Source organism: Indicator indicator, chromosome 21, assembly GCF_027791375.1.
Source record: "Indicator indicator isolate 239-I01 chromosome 21, UM_Iind_1.1, whole genome shotgun sequence".
Classification (NCBI taxonomy): domain Eukaryota; kingdom Metazoa; phylum Chordata; class Aves; order Piciformes; family Indicatoridae; genus Indicator; species Indicator indicator.
Genome location: NC_072030.1, coordinates 17,818,396 through 17,844,817, shown reverse-complemented (window position 1 = coordinate 17,844,817; position 26,422 = coordinate 17,818,396). Strand labels below are relative to the sequence as shown.

At 41.4% G+C, this 26,422-nt stretch overlaps 1 protein-coding gene across 1 annotated transcript in view; it reads right to left on the bottom strand.

Moving 5' to 3' along the window:
- The window catches only part of PPFIA1 (PTPRF interacting protein alpha 1), a 48,715-nt gene extending 23,085 nt beyond the window's left edge, over window positions 1–25,630 (bottom strand). The window contains exons 1-11 of the mRNA XM_054390444.1: window positions 25,367–25,630; window positions 8,665–8,766; window positions 8,034–8,198; window positions 6,660–6,734; window positions 6,122–6,223; window positions 5,644–5,865; window positions 4,212–4,358; window positions 3,178–3,312; window positions 2,062–2,145; window positions 1,381–1,512; window positions 209–271 (exon numbers count right to left, since the gene is read on the bottom strand). Coding sequence (XP_054246419.1) covers window positions 209–271; window positions 1,381–1,512; window positions 2,062–2,145; window positions 3,178–3,312; window positions 4,212–4,358; window positions 5,644–5,865; window positions 6,122–6,223; window positions 6,660–6,734; window positions 8,034–8,198; window positions 8,665–8,766; window positions 25,367–25,630 — 1,491 coding nt within the window. The remainder of the gene's footprint in view (window positions 1–208; window positions 272–1,380; window positions 1,513–2,061; window positions 2,146–3,177; window positions 3,313–4,211; window positions 4,359–5,643; window positions 5,866–6,121; window positions 6,224–6,659; window positions 6,735–8,033; window positions 8,199–8,664; window positions 8,767–25,366) is intronic.
- Window positions 25,631–26,422: the final 792 nt, after the last annotated feature.

The following is a 26,422-nucleotide window of genomic DNA, read 5'->3' as shown; positions in this document are numbered from 1 at the left end:
AAGTGTCAAGTCTGAATAAAAAGATGTTGTGTTACCTACAGAACCGTAAACCTGAGGCACGCAACACGACCAAGGAAGCAGGAACAGCTCTCTGCTCTCCAAGGAACCAGGTAATGCCAAGTTTCATGGGGGTACTCAAATCCACTCCTGCTCTGCAGCAATGCAGCTACAGCTTTCCACCAGCACATTTCAGAGATGTGTACTGTACCTTTTCATGCTGAAGTTCCTCTATTTGCTTTTTTGCGTTTTCAATTTCTCGAAGAAGTGAGTTCTAGAGAAAATGTATCACAGAGCACATCATTTATAAACGCTTTCAACTCTTAACCCAGAATGAGCATCAAAAGAACTCAGTCAACACTACACAGATGCATCTCAAGTTGCAGACACTTTATTGCTTACATCTTTTCACTTTGACTGTAATTAAAAGCTTATCCTTTCAGGTGTGCAACCCTCTAAATAACAGATTTATAACAGCAGAACTTCCACAAACATTTCACACCAGCCTTTTAAAACTGTTTGACAAGACCACTAAAAAAATGGGCTAATTAGGCAGCCAAAATAATTCAAAGTAATCCTCTACATGACTGTTGGAGCAACCATGTTGATGGCCTGACAAGTCCCATCAAGATTTCTGAAGTACTAGGAGCAGCTGATGATCTTGAAATTAGTGACGGTAACAACAACAACAAAAAGTAAGAGTTTGCAGCCTTAGATGGCAGAGAAGGACCCTTAGAGCAACTCAAAGCATTTTGTTCTGCACTGCTGCCTTCCTCACAGCTCAAAGAGGGCAAAAACAGGGAAAGGAATGAACTTAATCTATGAAATGATCTGAGAGGTGCATAGTCCTGGGATTCTGGGAAGACGTGTTAGATACCTGACTGATGGCTTAGGTGTAAGAAGTGAGTTGGCATGGATGCAGAAGAAAACATTCAATAAAAGTCTGAACACATGATTAGAAACTGCAACTGAAGCATTTCATTGCCATGAGACAGCAGTTGGCCAGGATGGATGGAGCTTCAATCAATCTGATCTAGCTGACCTACTCTAGGATTCTGCTCTGGCTGGGGGGGGAGGGTGGAATCCATGATCTTTCAAGGTCCCTTCCAACCCCTAACATTCTGTGATTCTGTTATGTCCCTGCCCATGGCAGAGGTGTTGGAACTAGATGATCTCTAAGGTTCCTTCCAACCCAAGCCATTCTACGAATCAAAAACCCAAAGAAATAAATTTAAGAACAAATTTTCCAAATCCAGACTAGAAAACAGCCTTAGCTAGAACTACTCATTGATAATTTCCCCGAGTTACAGACATTGCCAATTACACAAATCACTACAGAGTGAAGAATATATAATTAATGTGTGCAGGAATATGACTTGTTACCTTATCTTCCAAGGCAGCCATCCTTTCCTTGAGATGAAGCTGGAGCCTTTCATTAGATTCAGACAGAAGCTTATCAACTGTTTCTGACAAACGTTTATTGTGCTCTTCATTCATCTTCTCTCTCTGTCTAGCCTAAGATACGTAAAAGCTACTGAAAGAACTTCAAATATAAAATGTCCATAACAATGTCCAGGCTGTAAACCCAGCAAGCTTTCTTTAATCCAAATGCATTTTCCTCAATAGAAATACTTTTCCAAAGGAAGAAGGAATGACTCCTTGACTCTGTAACGGAGTGTAAGGGACACTTAGCACCAACAACTGTTCCAAGACCAGAAGCTCAGAAATCTGAGCTTACACTTCAAGAAAGGAGCAGATGTTAGAACCAATTCCATTATTTATAAGCTAGGAACCTGTTTTTCCAGTCAGTTCTTGATCTGCCTGATCATGAGAACAATTCACTAGCAACCAGGTATTTCCCAGCCTATTTTCAAACTTCCAGCTTTTTCCTGAGACGCAAGGTCACCCACAGTACAGTGGCTCAAATCTCCCAACTATCATGCAGCCTAAACTCTGGGTCTCCTTTAGAGATGAGAAACAACCCAGCTTTGCTGCATAATAGGCAGCTATGGAGGGGATGAGATTCTTTCAGCTTTGTATCTTTGCCAAAAATATGTACAATACCCTTTGCAGTTCTTGATTCTTTTCTTCCAGCTGTGCTTCCATCTGTCTCAGTCGTTCCTCTATATTGCCATGCCTCTCCTCAGCCTGTCAAGTTGACAGCAAAATTAGAATTTGGTTGTTTGGTTTTTGTTTTCACAAGTCTCAAAAGTATGGAAACAGTGAAGCACAATAATATATCTGACATGCTTTGCACAACTGCCATCTATGGTAACGCACAATGCAGAACAGATGCCTGTCACTAGAAGAACCTGCTGAAAGTTCAGATGGTAAGTAACAAAATGAAGCCTCTTCACCCCTAAGTATCATGAATCAGCTACTCTCTGCAAATGAGTTTGCAACAGCAGGAGTTCATTCATAACCCCAAGAACTGAACCCAAAATAAATACAAACTGAATGCATTCTCAGCTTTTCCTCACTACCCTAACCAGCATGACCCTTTGTTAGTAATCATGGCAAAGCAGGAAGCAGCAAGCAGAAGCAAGGACTAAGATACAAATTCTACCTTCCTAAGCTTGGTGGCAAGTTCCAATAGTTTAGCATCTTTAGCAGCAGAGCTCCCAGGAGACAAAAGGTCAGACTACAGAGCCAGTTAGGGACAGGAAAGATAACAGGGAAAGAAGTGAAACTGAGACTTGAAAAGAGAACACACACACACACACACTTGAAAAGGCTCATTTGCAGTTACTACACAACTCTTCAGACTTCATTACTGCATGTGCAGCGTTCTAAAACTCTCACTACTACTGAGTGCAATTCTTTCTCTCCCCCCACATTCTCCACTTGGGCTCCCCTTCACAAAAACTTGTTTCAGAAGACTTCATGCTTCTGACTGAACAATTGATTAAAAGACAGCAAGATAGTAATTCAGAGAAACATTTTCACCGTGTAGCAGAGTTAATAAGAAAACCTGCTCCAGTTCTGAGGAGCAGAAATGAAAGCCCAAACCCAGCAGAGAGTAAAGCAAAGTATATTCATAAAGATGAACAGAAACGTACAGAACAAAGAGAGACACTTTCTGAACCCAAACAACAATGTAACAAACCCAACACTAAGAATAGGTTTCTTGTAGCAGGAGACCAAGGAAGCAGAGAGCCTTGAGGACACTGCCTGACCCACCTTTGAAAGTGCTGCAACTCTCTGTGCCAGCTCAGCTTCCACCTCTGGCAAAGTCTCAGCTTTTCTCAAAGTCTGCTGCAGCTTCTGCTCAGCTAGTTCCAGTCGTTCCTGCAATTGCCTGTTCTTGTCTTCACTCTGCACAGGATTGTGATCAGCAAACTTTTAGTGGCAAAACAGTAAATTCACTTTCATCTGAGAAGGCCAAGGACACAGGTTACTGCTGTACTAGACCTATGGAGAACAAACTGTCCCAAACTGGTTTCATAACCAAAGATGTGGCACCTTCCCCTTCATTACATAAGAAAACTCTTCTCTACCAATGCTTTCCTGCAGTTTTGTGCATTCTGAAAGCAACCATACATCATCAAAGAAAAGTAGGTATGGGAAGCAGCATCTAACAACCTGTGAATTTTCATTGTCCAGGCTGTGCCAAGATGTTGAGCCACATCAAGGCAAAAATTCCTTTATATTTTGAGTACCACTAAGGATATTATTGCAGAAGTTATTTTTTAAGTCTAAATAACTTCTTTTAAGAATGATACTAAAAAGGACTTGTCTTGCTGACCAAGAGCTGCCTGCCTCTAGGCAGGAAGTGATAGGCTGAAGAGCCATTTCTGGTTGATGGAGTTGGACTGCTTCATCTCAAGCTCATGTCAGATTTTCTCCTGAAATAAGGGAACATTCACTTCTGTTGCAGGCTAAAATACTCCTGACACATTCCACACATTTAAAAACTGGTGTAGCTTAGAATGAGTAATTTTCACATATCAGAAAATTACTCATTAATTAAGAGGGCAAACAGCCCTGCTGCACCACAATTCAGTGCACCAAAATGCTCAAACCCATTTTCCCTCCCCAGCAAACTCTCTCAGCTTTTATTTCCAGGGTAAAACTACACAATGCACTCCTCCAGTTACTGAAAAACAATCACTACCAGTGGCGCATTGCAGATATTTATCTCCTTAAAAGCAAAGTGCTTAAGTACAGTGTGAACATTGATGACTTCCATTAGTTCTCTTATTTCAAGCTACAACCTGTCGATGCATGGAGTCTTTAGTGGCAATTTCATTTTCAAGTTTATCATTGAGGTCATGCACAGATGTAGCTTCACGTTGTGCAGCGAGGTAGCGTTTCTCCAGAGTTGTAATTCTCTCCTCCATGTCTTCTTTCTGGGCCATAGTCTATGCAAGACACAGGACAGAATTTGGAATGGAAGGAGTAATTATTTAGTGAACAAACTGGAAAAAAAAAAGCGCCACAAACCAATAGCAGCAATAATTTTTATTATTTTTTTTTTAACAAATCAGATACATCCTTATTTCCCTCAGCAGAAAACGAACTAGAGAGAAGAGCCTCACTTAGGTTTACAAGTTCAATGATTTTTATATTTTTTTAAATGGTTAGTAGTTAAAGAGTCTGGTCTGTATTGAATCATAGCACGGCTCTGCTGCCTCTGCATTGGCACAAACACAGCACATCTTACTTGCTGGGGACGGTCAGAGATTGCTCTTGGATTTAACTAAGCTCCCTATTTACCAAGGATGCACTGCAATACACAGGACCCTGGAAATTAGCAATTGATCAGTACCAGGAACTGTCAATCACAAAGAATCACAGCATGGTGGGGGTTGGAAGTGACCTCTGGACATCTAGTACAACCCCCCTGGCTCAGGCAGGGTCACCCACAGCAGGTTGCTCAGGATAGGATCACATCCAGGTGGATTTTTAAAGTTTCCAATAGATGCCACAACCTCTCTGGACAGCCTGCTCCCAAAGCACCCTCATAACAAAGAAGTTTCTCCTTTATCTTAAGTAGAACTTCCTGTGCTCCAGTCTGTGCCCACTGCCCCTTGTCCTATTACTGGGTCACTTGACATCCATCACTGAAATTAAATTCCTCAACCATATATATCTTTAAGACTAAAACCTGTGAACTTCAAATCAGCTTAGCCTTTATGGCAAGACCAAGCATCTTTTCAAGAACACGATCAAGCTTGCAGTGCTAAGACTAACTTAATACATTCACAAAGTATCTAGCTCATCACAGATTTATTCCCAAGACATTTTCTTCAGCAATCACTCTTTTAAATTAAAAAAAATATATATATAACACTATCATGCTCCAAGCAATTTTCTCCTCACCCATTAAACCAAAGCCAGCCAAAATCATAAAGAGACAGCTGAGCAGCAGTGACATGGGTAGATTCAAATTGGACGTTAGGAAGAATTTCTTCCCCATGAGGGTGGTGAGACACTGGCACAGGTTGCTCAGGGAGGTGGTGGAAGCCTCATCCCTGGAGGTTTTGCAGCCAGGCTGGATGTGGCTGTGAGCAACCTGCTGTAGTGTGAGGTGTCCCTGCCCATGGCAACAAGGTTGGAACTGGACGATCCTTGAGGTCCCTTCCAACCCTGACAATTCTATGACATTTTATTAAGCAGTCCCATTCACGGCAGTTCCCTCCTCACCTCTCGGACATCCCTCTGTAACTTCGTATTCATTTCTTCAGATTTTATTAAGTCTTTTCTAGCTGTGTCAAGATCTTCTTCCAGCTCTGTCACCCTGCTGGACAAAGCAGTAAGGCGTTCTTTCATTTGTGTCTGCTCTTTGTTCTGCTTGTCTATGATGTCCTGGAGCTCAATCACTTTCGTAAGGTTTTCATCGTGGCATAAAGAACCATCAGAGGATCGCTGTCAAACAGGGGGCAAAAGACAGAAGGCATTTGCATGTTGCACAGGAATCTGGAAAACAAACTCACCTGCAAACATCCCTCCCCCAAGACAAGTTAAATAGACTGCACAGAGTGGCAGTGTGGTAACAGACCTTCTCCTTGGGTCATGCAAAGTCTTTTATGATAGCATTAAATTGAAATATCCCAGTTAATGGTTAAAAAAAAACCAAACCAACAAACACTCAGCCATCAGCTAACAAAGCAAAGAGCTGTACCTTCCCATTTGTGGTTGGAGGATTTTCTTGTTCATGGTTTATATCCAGCATCCCATCTGGAATTGTTTTCTTCTGATTATTTTGCTCTTTCAGGATCATTAACTGAAAAGAACAAAAGTTTATATGCATATGTTTCAAGTCAATTCCTTTCTCACTAATAATACCAGGAACAGCTGCAAAAGCAAAGGAGCAAAACAATTACTGATCCTACTGCAAGGTAGGGCACAGGCACTCCAGAACTGATGCCACTGCAACCCAAAAATTCTCTTTAAAGCCACAGGAACTCTTCTTGTTCACATCTTTTTATTGGGTTTTGTAAAAGGAAGGTAAGGGAAGTTTGGGGGGGTTTTAGCTTTTCCCTTTCTTCTTTTTCCAAGTGAGTTAAAAATCATAGCTATCCTGTTTGGAAGGAAAAAATAATTAACAATTCAAACACAAGAAGTGAAAGTGAACCTTGACAACTGCATAAATTCCTTTGTACAAATATTGACTACAACACCCACAGCACATGCAGGAGGAAGGCAAAACAGCAACCCACCTCTTTATGTGTAGTACCTAGTTCTTCTTCCAACAAGCTGCACCTTTCAAGTGCTACTCGTAACCTCTCCCTTACCTGGAAGAGGAATTTCAAATCATTTGAAATCATTCAAATTAAAAAGAAATCAATTTCCCCTACTGCTATACCCTTTCAGGTAACAATGACACTATTTCCATTACACTTATTCCTGAGCCAGCACTAATTACAACAGATTCCAAAAGCCTTCTAGAGAAACTATGCAGATCTTAAAAATCCAGCTTTTCCTTTCTGTCATAAGCAAACACTTGGGTTAGTGTTGGAGTACTGCATCCAGTTCTGGAACCCCTCTTACAAGAAGGATATAGACATGCTGGAATGTGTCCAGAGAAGGGCCACGAGGACGAGCAGAGGGCTGGAGCTGCTCTGCTATGAAGACAGAGAGTTGAGGCTGTTCAGTCTGGAGAAGAGAAGGCTCCGAGGAGGCTTTATTGTGGCCTTCCAGTATCTGAAGGGGGCTACAGGAAAGCTGGGGAGGGACTTCTTAGGGTGTCAGGGAGTGATAAGACCCAAGGAGGAATGGAGCAAAACTAGAAAAGGGTAGATTCAGATTGGATGTTAAGAATAAATTCATGAGGGTGGTGAGACACTGGAACAGGTTGCCCAGGGAGGTGGCAGAAGCCTCATCCCTGGAGGTTTTTAAGGCCAGGCTAGATATGGCTCTGAACTACCTGACCTGCTGTGAGGAACTAGATGATCCTTGAGGTCCCTTCCAATCCTAACAATTCTATGATTCTAAGAATGAAAGACAGCCAGAATTTGCCTATCTTTTTGCAAGGCACAGGGTGCACATGCTTTCACTTAGTTACAACACAGCAGAAGAGACAGAACCCAACTTAAAATAATTTGCCAGACTTTACATATAAGGGTCACAAAAGTTAGGCAAACTGAGTCAGCAACAAAATTCAGTCAGCACATCTTGCTGCCAGCATCAGGCACAAGTGAAGGGTGGAGTTCCCTTAACAGCTTTATTTCCTCTCACAGTGTAAGCAGATTCCTCTCCTCCTGTTCTTTCGTGCATTTCTTGTATTATATAATCAAAAGACTAAGTTCTGATATTATGCAGTTAGGCAAATGTGTTCCAACAACAAACACACTGCCCCTGAACCATGCTTAGTTCCCATTAGCACAGGTAATAAAGTACTAGACTAAAAGTGCAACACCTCCCTTCAGTGCAGTACATGCACTTAGGAAGGCAGCTACTGCTGCAGTTACAGCAAAGCCACTACCTGACTTTGGAAAAAAGTGCAGAGACTGCTTCAACTTCAGCACAAACTGCATGGCCTACACAGAAGAAAGAGGGGCCAGGAGAAGATGTTAGCTACCAGATGTCATTACCTTTTCATCAAGGGCTTTATGGTGCTCAAATAAAGATTTTAGTGCTTTGAGAACTTCTACTTCACTAGAAACTCCTGCTGGAGACTGAGCTTGTCTCTTTACGACAGTCATTCGGAGAGATCGCTCGTGCCTGGAGACAAGACACTCCAAATGTTCCAGTAATAACTAAAACAAGAAGAGATCAATGTTTATTCCTGTTCTGTACAGCTGCTGAAAACTTTGCCTCCTACAACATAAAGCTTTGAGTTCTAAACATCAAATCTGACAGCCAAAGATCACTGCATCAAGCACAAGGACCTGTCTTTAACATTTCAGCCATGTCAGAAGCCATATCTGAGCATTTCCTACCTCTCTTTCAGCCTGCCTTTCAAATGAGGTTTCTGTGCATAGGAAATGCTCTAAATTGGAGAGGAACTACTCTGCTGGCAGCAGCATAAGCTGCTGTACAGCTTGCCCACTCTTCCTCTGATCTTGGGTGTTGCAGGATTACAAAACCTCAACCAGTTAGAGCTGCAATGACAGAGGGCAGCGCAGCCTCCCACAGAAGGCTTTCAGCTGTACAACTCCACCATTCGGTGTTTTTTCCATGTAGCTTTAGGCATGGTGATCCTGGGGGGGACAAGGAACTAACCCTCGTGTTATTTCTTTCAGCTTTCAGCTCCGCGATTTCTTCTTCCCTCTCAAGCAGCTGCTCCCTGCACACATTCAGCTCTTTTGTAAGTGCTGCAAACTCCTGAAATAAACCAGACAGATATAAGTACATCAGCTATCAGGATACAGTCAGAGTGGATTCATATGAACACTTGACATCATTTCTTGAAGTATTCATTTCATCCCTTGCCGAGCCATGCTAAGCAGGCCTCAGTTCAAACACTTCAAACCGTTACAGTCAGCTGTAAAGATAAAAGATGGCTCTGACCAGTACTTTGGAGAACTCATTTGTCTCTCAAGGCCATTATCTGAGTTGAGGTCTCCCTGGGAAGCAAAGGGGAAAACTTCCTTGTACCGCACTGTTACTGTTTTGAGAAGTTGTTGGGTTGGTTTGATTTAAATGACTGCTGAGGGAAACAGAGCACTAAGCAGAGTAAAACACAGAAACCAGCACAACACAACAAGCATCAAGTCAGGATCTAAGGAGACAATGCATAACCCTAGCACCTACCAGAACACACTCGTTACATCACAGAGCATTCCTGAGGCTTTACCACTGGAGGACTCAAGTTTAAACCCCTGGAACAACATCTGTTAAAACTACCTGGTCTGCGAACAGCTACTGGAACTTTCAAACATACAATACAAACTACAAAAGGTTCCTGAGTGCAAGGTAAACCTGGGGGGTTTACTTCAGGCTTCACAGATGATGGAAAAATTGACTCTGTTATGAGCTTTCCCTGCAGAATGCTCCCTCCTATCCATGCTTTTCCTGTACCTTTTGACACTCCACCCTAGAGGCTTCCAAGTATCAACAGACTCAAAAGAGCTTGATAGAAACTTTTCTTGGTGGTGTTTTTGCCCTCAAAATGCCAACACCAACACTTACAAGCATAGACATGTTGTGATTCTCCAAAGGACATCAGACAGGTAACATTCTAGGTTTTTCCAGCCTGTACCTCAAGTCTTGAGGATAAGATAAAGAAATCAGTCAAAACTACCTGACACTGCTTTATCATCCTTTCTCCATTTCAAAATCACTGCATAACATTAGCATACATTTTCTTATCTAAAACTTGCAAGAGCTTCACCTGCTGAAGAACAGCTATGTATTTGCCAAGAAGTCTCTTGCCTCTCCAAAGGATACAGTGCAGACAGTTCTATTGCCCTGCCTCCTCCTGTGCTAATGTAACTTGTAGCACAAAAATATCAATTAGGACATGAACCATCAGCCAGATGACCCAAATGCACAGAGGAATTTATACTGCTGCTGCACAAACAGGCTGCCATGGCTCCCTGGCATTGCATAACCCTGCCACTGCTGTTTGTTTGGCCAAAATATAGTTGCTTTGAGCCCCATAAACTGCCTAATAAAGAACACTTGCACGTCCTTGGTTTCAGTTGGCACTGCCAAAAGACATGCCCTTTCTAGTTTTAATGCTTACCTTCAGCAGCAGACAACTTGTGATTTCCTCAAGCAGTTCAGAAGAGAAACTATTTGTAACTTTGTCATATCCAAAAAGTTTGAGTCGGCTCGGGATGTACAGAAAGAATTAAAAGGAAAAAGAAATCCTGAAAAACTTTTCTACTTATGCACAAAGCTCTACTTCTTTCCTGTAGCTGAAGAGAAGATTGAGGACACCAGAACAAAGTTCTGCTCTGCTTCTGGTTGCCATCAAAGTAACACACACAGAGCTCTGAGGACTGAGAAGAATGAGACCCAGAATAAGCAGGAGAGCACTGAGAACTCTCCCTGTTGATCAGCACAGTGACCAACACCCAAGCTCTACACCAGACTGAAATGTTTACTTTTGGAACCAACTACATCATTCCAAACATGACACTTGCTGCCAGAAACAGTCCCAACAAAGAGCTAAAGTGGAGCAAGTGAGTTTGTTGTTCAACACTGTGTTTCCTGGGAAGCTTTGGTGCACCAACCCTAGGATTGTTGAAGCGGCAGCAGCGTTTCTTCTGCATCAACCTGCAGAGCTGACCTTTAGCATTTCACAGGCCACAACATCACCTCCTTCCAAAGGTTGGATCACCTGTTGTCTCATGGACAAGCCAGCACATTCCTGATATCTGGGCTGACAGCTACTTGGTTACTGGCAAGATCTCAGTCCAGGAACACCACAGCTTTCAGGAACAATTTCTCTCCGTATTTATTACAAACATCACTTAGAGGTTCCACAGATAACATACCACAAACCAAGAAATGCTACATGACAGGAAAGTATTTGTCTTAGGGAAAAGCCTGAAAGAAAGAGGTGATCCCTGAGAGTCTGTGCATAGAATCACAGCATGGTGGGAGTTGGAAGGGGCCTCTGGAGATTGAGTCCAAACCCCCTTGCCAAAGCAGGATCATCTAGGGCAGGGCACACAGGAACATGTGCATAAGGTGCATTACAGACTCACTACAAACAAAACTGTAAACTTGCCTGGAATTTGTTCAAGGAAAATCAAAGGCAACATTACTCTGGAGCATGTAAGGAATCATGGATTATAGGCAGTAACATGGCCAGGAGGCTCACTAAAAGAATGAAAACATTAAAAGAAGAAACATTTTAAATTCCAAGAAATTCTTGTTAAATGCTGTGAAAGCAGCATCTGCTGGCAACACAAGGATGAAGATGCAACAGATGCATCTTTAGGAACATCTCTGCCAGAAATGTGGCAGTGGAATTTATCCATTTCATCTCCAAGTAGCATTTGTTGTAGTGCAGTAACACTCTGTTCTGCAGCCTGGGCATCAAGCTACCTACCCAATCTGAGAAGCTGAAAAGGGCATGAGAAGAATAGCAGAGGAACATGCCATTGAACCTGAGCCCATCCTGTCATCTACCCTACACATAAACCACAACTACTTCACATGATGCATGCATCCAAATGACAAATATAAAGTCTTACACAAAACAATCCAAGAAAACCTGAATATCTGATTTCAAGCATTAAGAGAAATGACTCTTTTGTTCTCAAAAAGCCCAAATACTTCCAGTGATATTAAAACAGGGTTCTGTCAAAGTCTTGTGCTTCAGAGCACTGAAACGGTTTTCATGCTTGTAGTAGCTGTCTTTTTCCCAGCTGCCCTCAGAGCAAGAATATGCTGTACCTTAGAATTAACCTTTCTCTTTCTCCTTATGCATAACATGGTGTAGAACTCCAAAGCACAGATGATTTCTTTACTATTACAAAAGCTCTTACATCTCAACTAGTGGCATTGAGATATTTTTAAATCTTTAATACTACTTTGGTCAACTCTCAGCAGTTTGTTCTTTCCTTGATTGAAAAAAAAATATTTTTTCCTCTAGCAAATCTGCAGCACTGCATGAAAACCCTCAAGTGACTGCTGCTGCCAGCTGCTACTCAGTGACTAATACTGAACCTGAGGAAATTCTCATCCCAGCCCTTGTTTTCTGTCTAGTATTCTTCATGCTTACTTCTTGGATTGACCTATCTAGGCTTTGTCATTAACACTGCTCAATCCTAAACAGGCAATTATGTTTAAGTGTTTACAGTTACACAATGTTATTTCTCTGGAATGAAATTGGCTGTTTCCAGGCCACTTTGGAGCTGAAAGCAGAACCAATTGCCCAGCATTTGACAACTGTTAACTCCCAGCCAATAGGTACCAAATATATGCCCAAGAGCAAAATGGAAAAGCTTACAGTAAGACCAAGTCTCCATGGCAATAAATAGGTTTCCAGTTACCATCCTGAGTGAGTTGCTTAGGTTTCTGTGCAGCATTCCCCCAGCCTGAACTAAAAAGCACTAAGTGCAGGCTGCAGTGCTGGGAGCTCTCGGAAGCACCGCATGCTGAAGTGCAAGCAAACTGAACTGAAGGAAGGTATTTGGCAGCTCTGCCAGAGACATTCAGCAGCAACAGGCAAAAGGAGGCAGAAACACATCAGTTCCATGTCTTCTCTCTGTAGTCCCCCTGCCCTGATCCAACACAGTTCTGACAGACCTGTCTTATTTGGGGGGTGAGGGGTACAAGCACCAGAACCCACACATGGCTGGATCCAGCCTCCCACTCCTTGAAGGACCAGAGATCTCCCTTTCACCTCAAACTTTATAGGTGTTATAGAACAGTTTGAAACTGAGCCTGTAAATCCTAGTACACAGCAAAGCACAGGTGGAGAACAGGCAAACAGGAGCCACCTCCACTCAAATCATTAACTACAACCTGTCCAAACCACCTGGACTAGCAGAATCTAGACTGCCTCTAACCCTGCATGTAGCTCTCTCTAAACCCAACAAAACATTGCTGTTGCATATACAAGACTAAGGGCAAAGCCTCGTGCAAAAAATGTATCTTTGTGCATGACTGGAAAGCCAATGATCCCTGATTGTATATTGTGTGCTTTGCACTGCAAGGTAAATGACCATCTCTGAGCATTTTCCAAGCTCCACTGTTAATCAGACCTCCACACAACACAGGGAATACAATAATCACATCTGCAAGACTCTGCCACAGCTGCCTCCTGCAACATCTTCACACAGAGACCATGAAATTGTTCAGAAGTCAAAGTCTTGCAGCCTCAACCTGCACCTTGCTAAGTAAGCATCCTCCTGCACAGCAACTAGCCTTGTGCTCTTGGGAAAACTGAAACTCATCCTTTCTCCAGGCGGTTTTTTCATCCTCTCAGCAACCTTAACAAATCACTGCCAGCACCTGGGATTTGTTCCAAGTATGGCAGCTCACACAGGGTACAGAGTCAGTTAACCCAAAGTGGGCACAACCCACTTCAGCATAGCCTTCTAAACTACTTTTAAAGCTACATATGTGCATCAAAGATTCTGTATGGAACCAGAGACAGCTACACCAAACTGCTTCTTTTTAAACAAGGCTTTCTCCCAGTTCGCAGCTGGGGGGAGGGGCTACCCTGCAACTCAACAGCATGCACAGAGCATTAAAAAGAAATTAACTGAACACTGTCTAGAAACACCAATTCCTAGTTTTATGCTATTTTACTCTCTTGCCTTTGTAAAGCAGTTTTAAAATTCTGTCACTACTCAGTGAATCCTCCAAGTAAGGAAGTCCCAAAGCAGAACTATTACAACAGCTGTAAGGTAACAACTGCCTAGCAGCAAGCAGAAGAAATACAAGAAGTGCTGTTTAGACCTGATAAAATTTAGCATCTACTGATATGCAAGGATGGCAGAAAATCTGCTGTCACATGGTGGTTGTGCCAAGAGTTCCACCTTAGCTGCTCTGGGATGTATAAAAGAAAGTCCCCTGAAAGGGCAAATATGACACAGAAATATACAAATCCATACCAGGCTTGTTCAACTTAGGGAAAAAAAAAAAAAAGTACAAGATCAGCTAAAATAGGTATCAGGAAAACTTTAGTCATCATTGACAAACAGGCTTTTCAGCTTGGGATGTGTCTGGGTACCTCCTGCAGAGCTGTGACCACTCAGACTGGTCAACAACAGAGCAACCTTTTCCAATAGGGCATCAGCCCAAGCACCAATACTCCAGGAGGAAGAGTGCATTCACACAGAAACGAGCTTACAGCACCTGGGGGGTGTTAGAGATATAAACTTCTCAGTTCCACTCTGAACCAGTGAATTCTAAGGGTTTCACAATATGAATTACCACACTCCTGCACCCCTAGCCTGATCTATTAGTAATTAATACAGTAAGTAGTAGCACAACTTCTTAGTTGTACCTTTAGGCATCTCCACTTTTGGAGTCCCATGTCAGTGAAGAAACCTACCCACACCCATAGACACTATGGCAGGAGGAGAATACACTTAATTAGAGAGGAAGAATCCTGCATTACCAGTCTGGCAAGATATGGGACAGAGCCAGTCTCCATCTTTAATATGACACTAGAGAGATCTCATGAAAGTTTTTCTTCTCTGCATCAAGTTGGTCAGGATTTCCTGGGATCCCATACAGGATTTCACAGCATACAGTGCTTCTTAAAATGCCAAACTATAAAACTCCAAGATATGCTGAGAAAATAAGAACAAGGTTAGCATCTTTTCTGGGCCTCCTGCCATTACAGAGGCCAAGCAGCTACTCCAAAAGCTGTAGCAACGTGTTTCAGGTCATGAACAACATTGATCTGTCAGTTTCCTTGGACAAGAGAAAAAATGACATGTATTTTTATCTACATCAGCTCTGAACACACTCAAGTAACAGCACAGCTCTGGCTCAGCTGACATTTCATGTTAAATTTCTGACTCTTACAAACTAAAAACTGTTCCATCTTCAACCCTGTGCTCTGCCATATTTAAACAAAAATTTAAAAATTAAATAAAACATTTTTAAAAAATTAAAAATCAATCCTCACATGACTTCTGCTTCTCTATTTTCCAGAGGCAGACCCAGGACAAGATCCATCATGCAGGATTATTTCAGCGACAAGCTCCTGCTGCTTGCAGAAACTGTAAGCAGCAGCTGAGGCACTGCCCTGCCCTATTCTAATCATTCATCTTGGCCTTCAGTTGCCAGGTTTAGTTCTGTGGCTAGCAGTTGTAGAGTGCATTTTTCACACTCTGTTACAAGGGAATGCATGAGAATCTCTGAATAAGGCTGGCCAAGCCACCTTCATTAAGCAAGCAGCAACATGTGCTTCCCCTTGCTGCTCTCCTATTGTATTTTTTTTTTTTTGCCAAGTGATGAACACTTCAGCCTTATAATTTCAAACTTGTTTAAGCAAGTCATACTGAGTGAGGACAGATACGTGCCTCCAGCAGGAAATTCAACTTACAGCCTCTTTACGTTTTAGTTTTAGGTTTCTTTGTACTCTATCACCCCAGTTTACATGCTAAGTGAATTTACTGGGCTCACTGAAGGTACATGTGTTCAAATGTGCAATATTCAGAATAACTCTAACTGGGCCTTGCATGGAAAATCTGCTCAATTTTTACAAATAAAGGCTGTTCTAAAGGCCATGAAAAAGAATCATCTCAGGTCTTACAAGAGACAAGCATGGTAGTTAAAGACAGAAAAACTTATCTCAGCAATAGATTAAGTGCCAAAGAGATGTTTTGTGGGTGGTTTTTTTAAGCTTTTTTTAATGTTCAAAGGTATCCATAGCCAACAGTTCCATACTTCAAGTACCTGAGCTCACAAAGCTTCTTACATCAGAGAACAAAACCAGGGAAGTGACTGACACTAGAAGGCAAGGAAGGAAAGATAAAGAGAGAAGGACAGGCTGTTAATGTGCTCCAACCAGTGACAAAGGCTGAAGCAAAAGATGGATTAGTGAGAAATTTGGTCTGAGGAGAGGAAGAAGCTCCTATTCCACACTGAGCTACACGGGAAATTTGATGCAACCAGCATCCTGCAGCCTCCTACTCAACTGAGCAAAAAAAAAAAAACAACAAAAAAAACCCCCCACAAACCCATGTTTGGCCCATTTCTCCTCTACGACCTCCTAGGATTTAATCTTTTATAACCATTGCACAAAACGCTCTAGTGTTAGGGTGTCACACGGCCTCTAATGACTACAGTTCCCACAGGGGATCAGAGTCACACCAATAGAAGGACCAGCAGAAATAAGATTACTGAACGGGAAGAGGACAGCTTCTTTCCTGCATGGACAAAGAGCAAGAGCAAAAATCCTTAAAACCTTTCTCATTCCCACTTCACATGAAGTAAAGTAATTCCCGACTTCCTAAAACAAAGGCTCAGCTTTTGGAAGCTGGTGTTGTTCCACCACACCCTCCAAAGACATTCTGAAAACTCAAGATGCAGGCTCTAAAAGAATAGATGCACCTGCCTTGTGTTCTTCCACAAAGCTAAGAGGATGTTCTGAGCTTCCACCCTGTTGCCCATGGATTACAAAGAGGTGATAATGCTGCATGAAAAATGGATTAGTCAGGAGTGGGAAAAAAAAAAAAAAAAAAAAGGCCTACCCCAAGGTATCCCTGAAATTATCTAAACCAAACTTCACTCATTCACCCAAATGAAATAAAGAGCATTGAAGAGACCATCTGAAGTTAGTTTACCTGCTGACTGCAGAAGCATTGGGCTAGATGACCCTTGGAGGTCCCTTCCAATCCAAACCACTCCATGAAACATGAACTTCTATGAAACATGCAAAAACTCCGTATCAATCCACCCATACATCCAAGATCACCTTCTATCCATTCTCTGCAGTTCCAGCCTTGGCCTCTCAGGTGGAGTCATCCTTTACTCCCCTAATTACAACTTCTAGCGCTACAGGTACCTCCTTGAACAAGAGAGCCTCATGTGCACTTTTAAAGGTCCTTTGATCCAGGACAAAAGTTTCTTTTATTTCTGAGTTTCTCAATTAAAACACAAAAGGCAGCCCATGTCTTAAATCTCTGTAGAAGCAAGAGAGTCAAAAGTGTGAGATATCAGTCAGAACTTTAACTAAGAGAAGCAACAGAATCTTAAAGAATATAGAAATCACACAGGAGTTCAGGGTGCCAGTGGGCACAGTAAATCCACCAGTCTCCCTGAAGCACAAACTGCAGTGAGAAGCACAGCTGCTGACAGAATTCAGGCTCATGAGTCTTCCTTCAGCAAGGGTAACAGAGGGCCATGAACCTCCCCACGTTACAGAGCACCAGCTCAGCAGATTGCCCATTTATGGGCAAGAGTGCAAGGAGAAGATTGGCTAAAATATAGATTACTGAATTATTGTAACAGGCTCACATAAAACATTTGAGGAGCCACAGCTCAAACCCACAAATCCACAATTTAAATCCTGCCACTGATGAAAAGTCCTCTCAGATGTGTACACCACTCCCTTTTCCTACAAAAGGTTTTCCAAATCAAGCTTGATTGACACAGTGAGAACAGTTTCATATCAAGCATTCTGTGAAGGACACAAAGCAAAGAAGCAGCTCCACTTCCAGCAGTCTCTCCCTATTCAGTGACTTGCTTCATGACCAGAAATTCAGAAACAGCACTACACCAGCTTAGTAATTATTGGTCGCCACAGGCCAACATAACTATGGATCCGGTGACAGGAATTCATGAACCCTCTCCACATTAAAGTAACTCTCAGCTTTTACACCATGAATTTGGGCAGGGGAAAAGAATTCCTTTTCATGAAGTTAAAACTAATCACCTGATTACAGGGAAGTGTTCATCTTGAGAAGACGATTAGCAAACCTCACCAACTGCAAGGTCATTTCTGTACAGGAACACTCACAGAGCTTTCAATCATACTCTGAGACAACTGAAACTTTGGATAGGTCACCACAAAAACTGTTGAAATTGCACATCTTAAGGTGGTTTGGGGGCAATTTTTTAATTATGTAAATTGTTCAGCTACCTAAGCTTATACACTTGTATCCTTGGACTGTGCCCTGGTCTGTACATCCGAGGTAGGCTAAAGAAATCTCGCTTCTTTGGACAGTAAAGAGTTTATTCACCCCTGGTTCACATTCTTTACCTTGCAATTCTTTAGAAAAGGCAAATATGCATCTAAAAAGCAATGTTTCTTTACACATAACTTAGACTGAACAGAACCAAAGCCATTATATATTTATACGGGAGGCAAGATTAAAAACAAAGCAACCTCTGTGCTTCAGAATATTTCTAGGCAATTAGATAGTATCCAATTCTGCTTCACAAACTCTCCCATGGACTATCAGCATGGCTCAGAGGACACCCAAAGACAGACTGCTGCTATTCAGGACGGGGAAAGAAAAAGCTAAAACATAAAAATCAAAGCTGCCCCTTTTCCTATCACAAATAGAAAACACTTACTTGGTTGACAAGTGGAAGTCTTTCTCCTCTCAAAAGACTAGAAGGATGTGCATATAACATCTCTCAAGCTTTTTTCCCCCCACAGCCCTACAAACAATGGTCCTTGTTTGAGATCTGTCCTGCAGATATCCGATTGTGCCTAATATTGGGAGTGAAGGATTTTTTTTATATCGAGGAATCTTGGAGCACTCCACAGAAGTTCTAAAACAAAACACTATTTCTAAATATTTACATAAAACAGAGGAACTACAGGAAAGATACACTGACTGGTTTCGTTCTCATGCACCCAAGTTATATTTCAGATGCAACCAAAATTATACTCCTGTTAAGACGTTCTCAAAAACCTTTCCTTGAAAACCATATCCTAGGCAGACAACATAAACACATGAGCAGAGTTCAAGGATAGCCACTGTGGAGTAGCAGAAGAGAAGATTAAGCAACAAAGCTTCTCTTAATGTCAGGGCTTCAGCCACTGTGGGAACAGGCCACTGAGCCTTGCCATGCTGCTGGGGACAGGAACCCATTTTCAGTAGAGCTTACATGAAACTCAAGGTGAACTCCAACTTAATCACCAATTAACATCAATTTACAGAGAACATATAGGAAAACACCACATCAGAATCAAACTGAGCATTAACAATTCCTGTAATCACAGTATTCCACTGATTTGGAACATACAAACCAGGAGAGTAATGATCTCAAGCAACCCACAGATGTGTCCAGCTCACAACACAATACTCTGGAGTTTGCAGAAAGAAAAAGTATTTCCATGCACTCCTGTGAAAAAGTCAAGCTGAAGAGAAACCTCACCCTACTTGACAGCAAAATAATAATCCTTCCTTTGGCCTGGAGAACGTGAAAACATTTTTCCTGGCAACACTTGCCACACATTTCCCCATTTATACTCAGGGAGCCCACAGCCAGGCTGACAAAAACAAGAGTTGGAAAGTTATGGATACCCACATTACCTGACATGCACAACACAGTGTTTGCAGCTTCAGACCCATATGTGCAAGAGATTATGGTATTTTCTGATATATGTCAACAGACACCAGTCAGCCTTGCTGAGTTACAGTAACTAAAGCTTGCCTAAAATTCTAAAAGCAGCTTACGTGAAGAGCTCTATCGTATTCCCTTAAAGCAGGGGAAATAAAAAAGCAAAGTTAATTTAAAATGTGGAATATATTAAGGAAGTTCTGGGACACAGTGCTAATTTATAAAGAGCAAACCCCAAAATTGCTAACAGACACCCAAAATGTTCTCTCAAAGATTTCCAATTGCTGCTGATGTTATTAACTGTAAGTATACCAAATGCAAACAAATGTGCATTCTTCATTCTAAGACCAACTCCTGCAGTGCAGAAAACCAACATCCACCTCTCCTAAATAAATACCAGAAAGGAGAAACCAGAATCACAGGCCAGTAGATGTCACAACATGAGGAGAGGAGAAACTGAAATTTTCATTAATACTTATCTTCAAAAAAGAAAAAAAATCACAGAGGATTTTTGTTTGTTTGTTTAAAACACCTAACTGGAAATTGCAGCTATGTAGTTGCACTGAATGCTAACAAACATCTTTAAAGTAGTCGGAGTTAAACTCTCAACAAGAGCAGAGCAAAAATAGATGAGCTTGCAGAGGAACAATCCTCAGAATATCAAGATGAACACTCATGCTGTACAAGAGGCTCCAAGGAAGTTAGCACAGGACTAGAGATGTGAAGTCTACCTGGTTCTAAATGCACCATGAAACTTTAAAGCAGCCTGGTTTGATTTTAGCTCTTTCCCCCCAGCTCACACAGCCTGTACGTCAGCTGCAAGGTGGACTACAGAACACCAAATATTAGTATGCCCATTATCAGACACTGGTACATAGTAACAGAACAGGAGGAAAAATAATCACCAGCTCATCTTTCAGGGCCACATCCACTCTTAAAAACAAACAAAAAGCATTTCTGTGTAGTCATCAAAACATTCTTCCTGCAAATAAACTAAGGAAAATTAAAACAATGGATTCAGACTTCATAAAACCTTTTTATTAAAGGGACTGGCAGGACATTATAACAGCACTGAAGTGCATCTTCAAATACAAAAAAACCCAACCCTTAAAACTAATTCTAAATTTAACTTGGCTGAAAGGTCCACTTCATAATCAAGATGAGCTCATTTGATAGCATAGTACGAACAGCAAGTTGCTAACAGGCAATGAGATTCTGCTGGGGAGGGATGAGATGTCTCAATAAACAAACTCACCCAAACATTTAAATGAGAAAAGAGTAAGTCAGAGCAAATACTCCATGATTATTCAAGTGTAGCTACTCCTCTTTTTGCCCTGTCATAGAGGGCAGTTTCAGGTAACTCCATATTGTGAAAGCTTGGGATAAATGTTGTCTGCTCCTATGCCTTGCAAAGACAGAAGCATCAGGGCTATTGATCAAGTCAGTGAAGGATTGGGAACACTAAATCCATCAAATTGAAACTAGTGTAGATAACGACAAAAACTAGAAGAACCAAGTAAGATGCAGCAACTGAAACTCAAAACAGGCAAGACTAAAAACCACAGTTGGCTGATAACACAGTGGTGGCACTTGGGCTCATCTCTGCTGCAGCAATGGGACGAGAGAAATGGAGACGTCTGCTCTGACGTACATTTGCACAGCTGAGTCCTTCTGAATCTCTCATTTCTGGACACATGGCTGCCTGCTGAGATGAAGGGGTTTGATTTAGAATACAACACCACATCTTGCTGCAGCAAGAAGGATGAGCTGTGTCACCTCAAGACTGAGCAGCAGTGAACAATACTGCAAATGGAGTTGCACTTACAGCATTAAGAAAATTTCAGCTGCTGCAAAGCTTGGCAAGCCCTTTACTTAATGTACTTTCTGCAGCTCTGTTCTCCAAGTCCTGTACGATGCAAAACCTCATTTCTACAGCTATGACATCCTGTATTATTGAAAACTTATCTGGAGGAAATCCAAACACCACTATTATTAAAATGGCAACTAAATCCTTAGGTTTGTCATGGTAAAACAATGCCAGGGCAGTCTTTGGACCAAATGTTTAAATATTTCTTAGCTGCAAGACATCAAACAGTATTTGTGCAGCTAAGGGAGAACACTCTGCAGAGAAAAATCTGAATTTAACTGAACCCAAACAAACACCATCTATTTTTAGCTGAATTGTGCACCAGTGATGAGGTATTTACTACAGATAGAAAGCAATTGCTGTGGACTCACTAAGACATGATGGGCAACCCAGTAAAGCTGAAGCCAAACCAAAATTAGAGGCAGCTTTTTTTTTTTTTGTACATTTAACCCCACATTGCAGTAAAAGTTCTCTTAGTTACACACAGCCTCTGACAAAGTTCTCATCTGCTCCTATATATACATTGGTGAATACAGAAACTCTGTACAGGATCATCACAATCACAGAAGAAAACTTGTTACTTCTTTTACTTACCTGGCATAGGAATGAAAATCAAGTATGACAAAAGGAAGACCAAAAGCTCAGAATTATAAGATCAAGATGGATCTTCATAGGAGTGTTACTGTAGTACAGAAGTGTAGTATTTGTACATCAGCTTAGACAATCCTTAATATACATTAAGATCATCATCCTGAAAAAAGCTGATGTGAATTCATAAAGTGTGCTTTTATTTTTGCCAGGTACCAGAGTCTCTGTAAATTAAACTCCAGTGTTTACCATCCAAAGCAAGCATCTCATTCTCATTCACAGAAACCTCTACCAGCCTGCAATACCTTAACAGCAAGAAGCAGTCCTCACTCGGACCCTGTTGACCTTAACTTCAAAAATCTAACTCTTAGATGCAGTAGTGTCCTGCATGTTTCACAGACTGCTAACTTTTCTGCACACAAGCTTTGAACTCTGCAGAATACACTCCAGAAAGCATATGGAGGGCATAATTAAATCCAAGACTATAATTAGATCATAACTGAGCATGTTTACATTAAAAACTTCTCTCAGTTCAAGATAAACATTTCCCTTCCTTTTTTTATTCTGTTAAAAAAAAACTAGGAAGAATAAAATAAATTTTAAGTTTTTGCACAGCAATTTGATCTCATCAAGTTCATCTCCCAAGGTCAGAGTACAGTTTGACTAGGGTAATGTGTAATAGAAGGTAACTCCCAGAAAACAAGAAGCCTTGCCAAGAATCCAGTTATTTTATCAGACAATGTTGATGCATTTCATTTCCAGCTGTCCACACCAGAAAAACTTGTCAGTTTCACTCTGTGTGAGCACAAGGGATAGAGCACATCTATATAGGAGTGTTCACTTTGAATCATATATTCACAACACAACTCTTCTTACTCCAAGCAGCTGTTTCAGATTTATGTGAGCTAGAAGTGATGCCTTTACACTAGTTGGTGACCACCACACTGCAGTACACCAGAAAAATCTGCTTCTCTGCCACTTCAGAGGAGTGCACATCAGTGCTGCAGAAAAAACTGCATTTGCTTTAGCCATCTGCAAGACGTGCAAATACAAAAGAACCAATTTGCCATTTTGCAGCTATATAGACATCAGTGGGAGCCTCTGCCCTACACACAGCATCTCAGTTGGTGTAAGGAATTCAGCACAGGGATGCCATGAGAAATTCAGTGTCTTCATACTATAAACAGGAGTAGTTGGGGCATAGAAGCAATCAGTTTGGCATTCCTTCTTTTGTACAGGGAGTCTCCATTGGTCACCAGAGCAGCCTAACTGGCTGATTCAGCTAAATATCTAAACCAGGAAAAGTGTACACACAAACAATTCAGTTCTGCTTACGATAAAGTGCTCCTAAATCAACTACCAAGACGTGTTAGGAGCTGCATGCCAAGCCTGGGGGGAGGACTAACACATTGGTTACACAGTGATGTAGTAACTCATGCAATTGTACTGGTGTTTGTACAACTAGTTAAACTGACCTTCACATCTTTTTAAGTTGAAAACAGCTACCATGAGAAAAAGAATTGAAGATGTACGTTACTAAAGCCCTTCTTTACTGAAAATTAGATAACATAGCTGCCAGTAAATTTAAAGTTATCCTGCTGCTACTCCTCCTTGAAAGGCACAGCTAAACAATGGGTCATTTGAGACAGCAGTTCAAAAGAATGCTCAGCTTGAAATTATTAACAAAAAATAGTTTGACTAGTTCCAAATATTACAGCCACCAAAAAGCTGTCCAAGTGAACACTTGGTAGAACTTAAGCCCCAAACATCATTTCACCTCTTCAAGAACATACACCTATGAAGCAATTGACTCCACCACAACAACCCTCGCTTGTCAAATACGTTGTTACTTCTGACGGCAGCCAGAACAGAAAACATTTTTGACTCTTGAAAGCACCATCAGTGGTCACCTTCCAGAATCTTGTGAGATTAAGCACATGTAGGACAGCAGTGGCACAGTTTCACACCAGGCCAAGAGAAGTTTTCAACAGCAATCTAGAAAAATCCATACCCTGTTGTATATGTTTACAGAATCTCACTAAGATTTCTCAGTTGAGCCACAGAATTTGCTTTCCTGCAGATTGCACATGAAACCCTACAGTGAGACATTCCTGAAAAGGGGAATTTGGGTTGGAATTGCATTAATTTTATAGAAATTTATCTACAGATAAATGTTAACATGTAAGTAGATCACTAGATTTAGGAAGGAAAGTTGAGAAGGAAAGGGAAAAGAGAAGCAGTGCAGTTTGGAGTTTGTGTGATTCTACTGAGCCACAAATTCAATGTAGCAGTTTACAGATCATACATTAATGGCATCCATTAGTGGAGCAGGCCTGAAACAGCGGCTACAGAGAAGCCACAATTATTACAACCAAAAAAAAAAAAAAACAACCAAAGAATGATTTTTGCCTGCAGCACATGATTTAACACTGGGAACAGCAAAGGGTGGAACTTTTCCTTTGCTGTTTCCATCACACCATTGTAACACTACTAGCTGAACATTACTTTCTAGTCTGTCCCTTACCAGCTGCCAGCACCCATTACCACACCAACAGGCACAGTGATTACTTTGCAATGAGGGCAGTGCAAACAGAAGGGCATAAAACCACTGCTCCAAAGAGTATAGGCAGTATCTACAGGATTTAAGGACATGTCAACGTTTGTAAAATAGCAGGTGTCCTTGGAATAATGCATTCATGTATGACATCATCACAACATCATGGACAACAACTCCCCATGCTAGCAAGTGCAGGGCTATCAACAGTCAAATGCCACCTGAAAGCTGCCTCTCTTTTGCCCACAACCAAGCACTTTGCAAAGTATACAAGTGTATTTTCTTAAACCAGAACAGATAAACCCCAAGGAGTTCCACAGACACAGCAGCTTTCCCAGCTGCACAGGGCTGCTACCATAAACACATTCACCATTACAGGCTGTATGTCAGGACCCTGCAGAGGTCACTAATGTTGCTATTCCAGAAGTCATCATTGCAACCTCTTACCATGATCAGACAAAAAAATCCAACCAAATCCACTCTGCAAAAGGAACTAAATGAGTTAAACACCACAGTCTGACTTCCACATTGCCATGACAACCCAGCATGGACTCACAAGGTAGCAGTCTTTAAATTTTCAAGTTTAAGTCCAAGTCCATAATGGTACCAGAATGGCCTGCAGTAACTCTGAAGAATGTGAATTAATTGGGCAGTTAGAAACAACACTAAAAAAACGTTAGTGACAGAAGAAAGTCCGTCAAGTTCTACTAAACCAAAGGCTATAACAACAACTTCACACTCAGGCTAAACCAAAGAAACACCAGAAACTGGGAAGATATACTGAAGGGAAGTGTTGATGTTCCCTGCTTTCATACCTTTCGTGCAGTGAGCAAGCATCAACAGATAGATACTTCAGGAAAGAGCCAAGAGAGATTTGTCTTTACTTCTCAGTAAATTAATTCTACAAAAAGCCAGAAAAATACCACAAAGAACACAAATATCATTGAAAGGTAACCCTCCTTTCAAAATGTTCATACCTGTGGAAGTGCAGTATTGAGCTGTCTCTGCAAGGAATCTCTCTCATGACCAACTTCATGTAGCTTGCCCTGGGTCAGCGCTAGTGTCTCCTGAGTTTCTCTGAGCGTTTCCAGAAGGCGATCCCTTTCTTCCAACATGGATACCATCAATTGCTCAAAATGGGAATCAGCGTCTGATTGTAATGGGGAACCTGAACCATGGCCTCCATTTCCCCCAGAGGGAATCTCTGCCTCACTGATGGTTGGCATCACCTCACACATCATCTTGAAACAAAGTAAGACAGAACAAAGACCATAAATTCAAGTCAAACAAATTTAAACTGAGTAAGCAAAGGAATTTTGGCTCCTACCCATAATACCAACTGAGCTTTCCCAATGATAGCATCAGCAAAGGCTGACAACACCATAGGTGCTTGCCACTGTTTCATTAAGACTGCAGGAGAAAAGGTATACAATCAATTCAATCAAGACGTCACTTCTTAATGAGACTCTTGTGACTTCTTGCAAAACCAGATTTTTACAGCTGTGTTTCAAACTGTGATCTCATTTTGATGGATTTTTTTATTTGGAGCAAGCCGCTGCTGAGATCTTCAAAAAACCCAAAGATCCAGCATGCAGGATGCCACCAAAACCCATACACTTAAACCAGTAACTGATGACACTGCATGCTTTGAGAATCATTATCTGCTTCTTCCAATGCTTGAAATATAGAAAGATAGCATCTAAAACATCGGAGCTTATGCTGGCTGTAGAAAGCCTGTGTTAGAAGTGAAGTAAATGTTAGAAGTGATGTAAATTAGTGGTAAATCCAAACAGGCCAATTCAGGACATAAAGAGAGATAAAAAGTAAAAAATTCATTAGGCAATAGGAGCAGCTGTCACTGTGGATAACAACAGTAAAGGTAAACAAAAATAATTAAAGGCAGAGTATGAATAGAGTTAACAATGCAAATCAGTACTGCTCTACTGTTAAATTGGAAATGCTTTTACAAGACCCTAACAGATCCTTACAGGAGAGTAAAAAGCATCAAGTTTTTAAAAAGCATGGGAAAACAA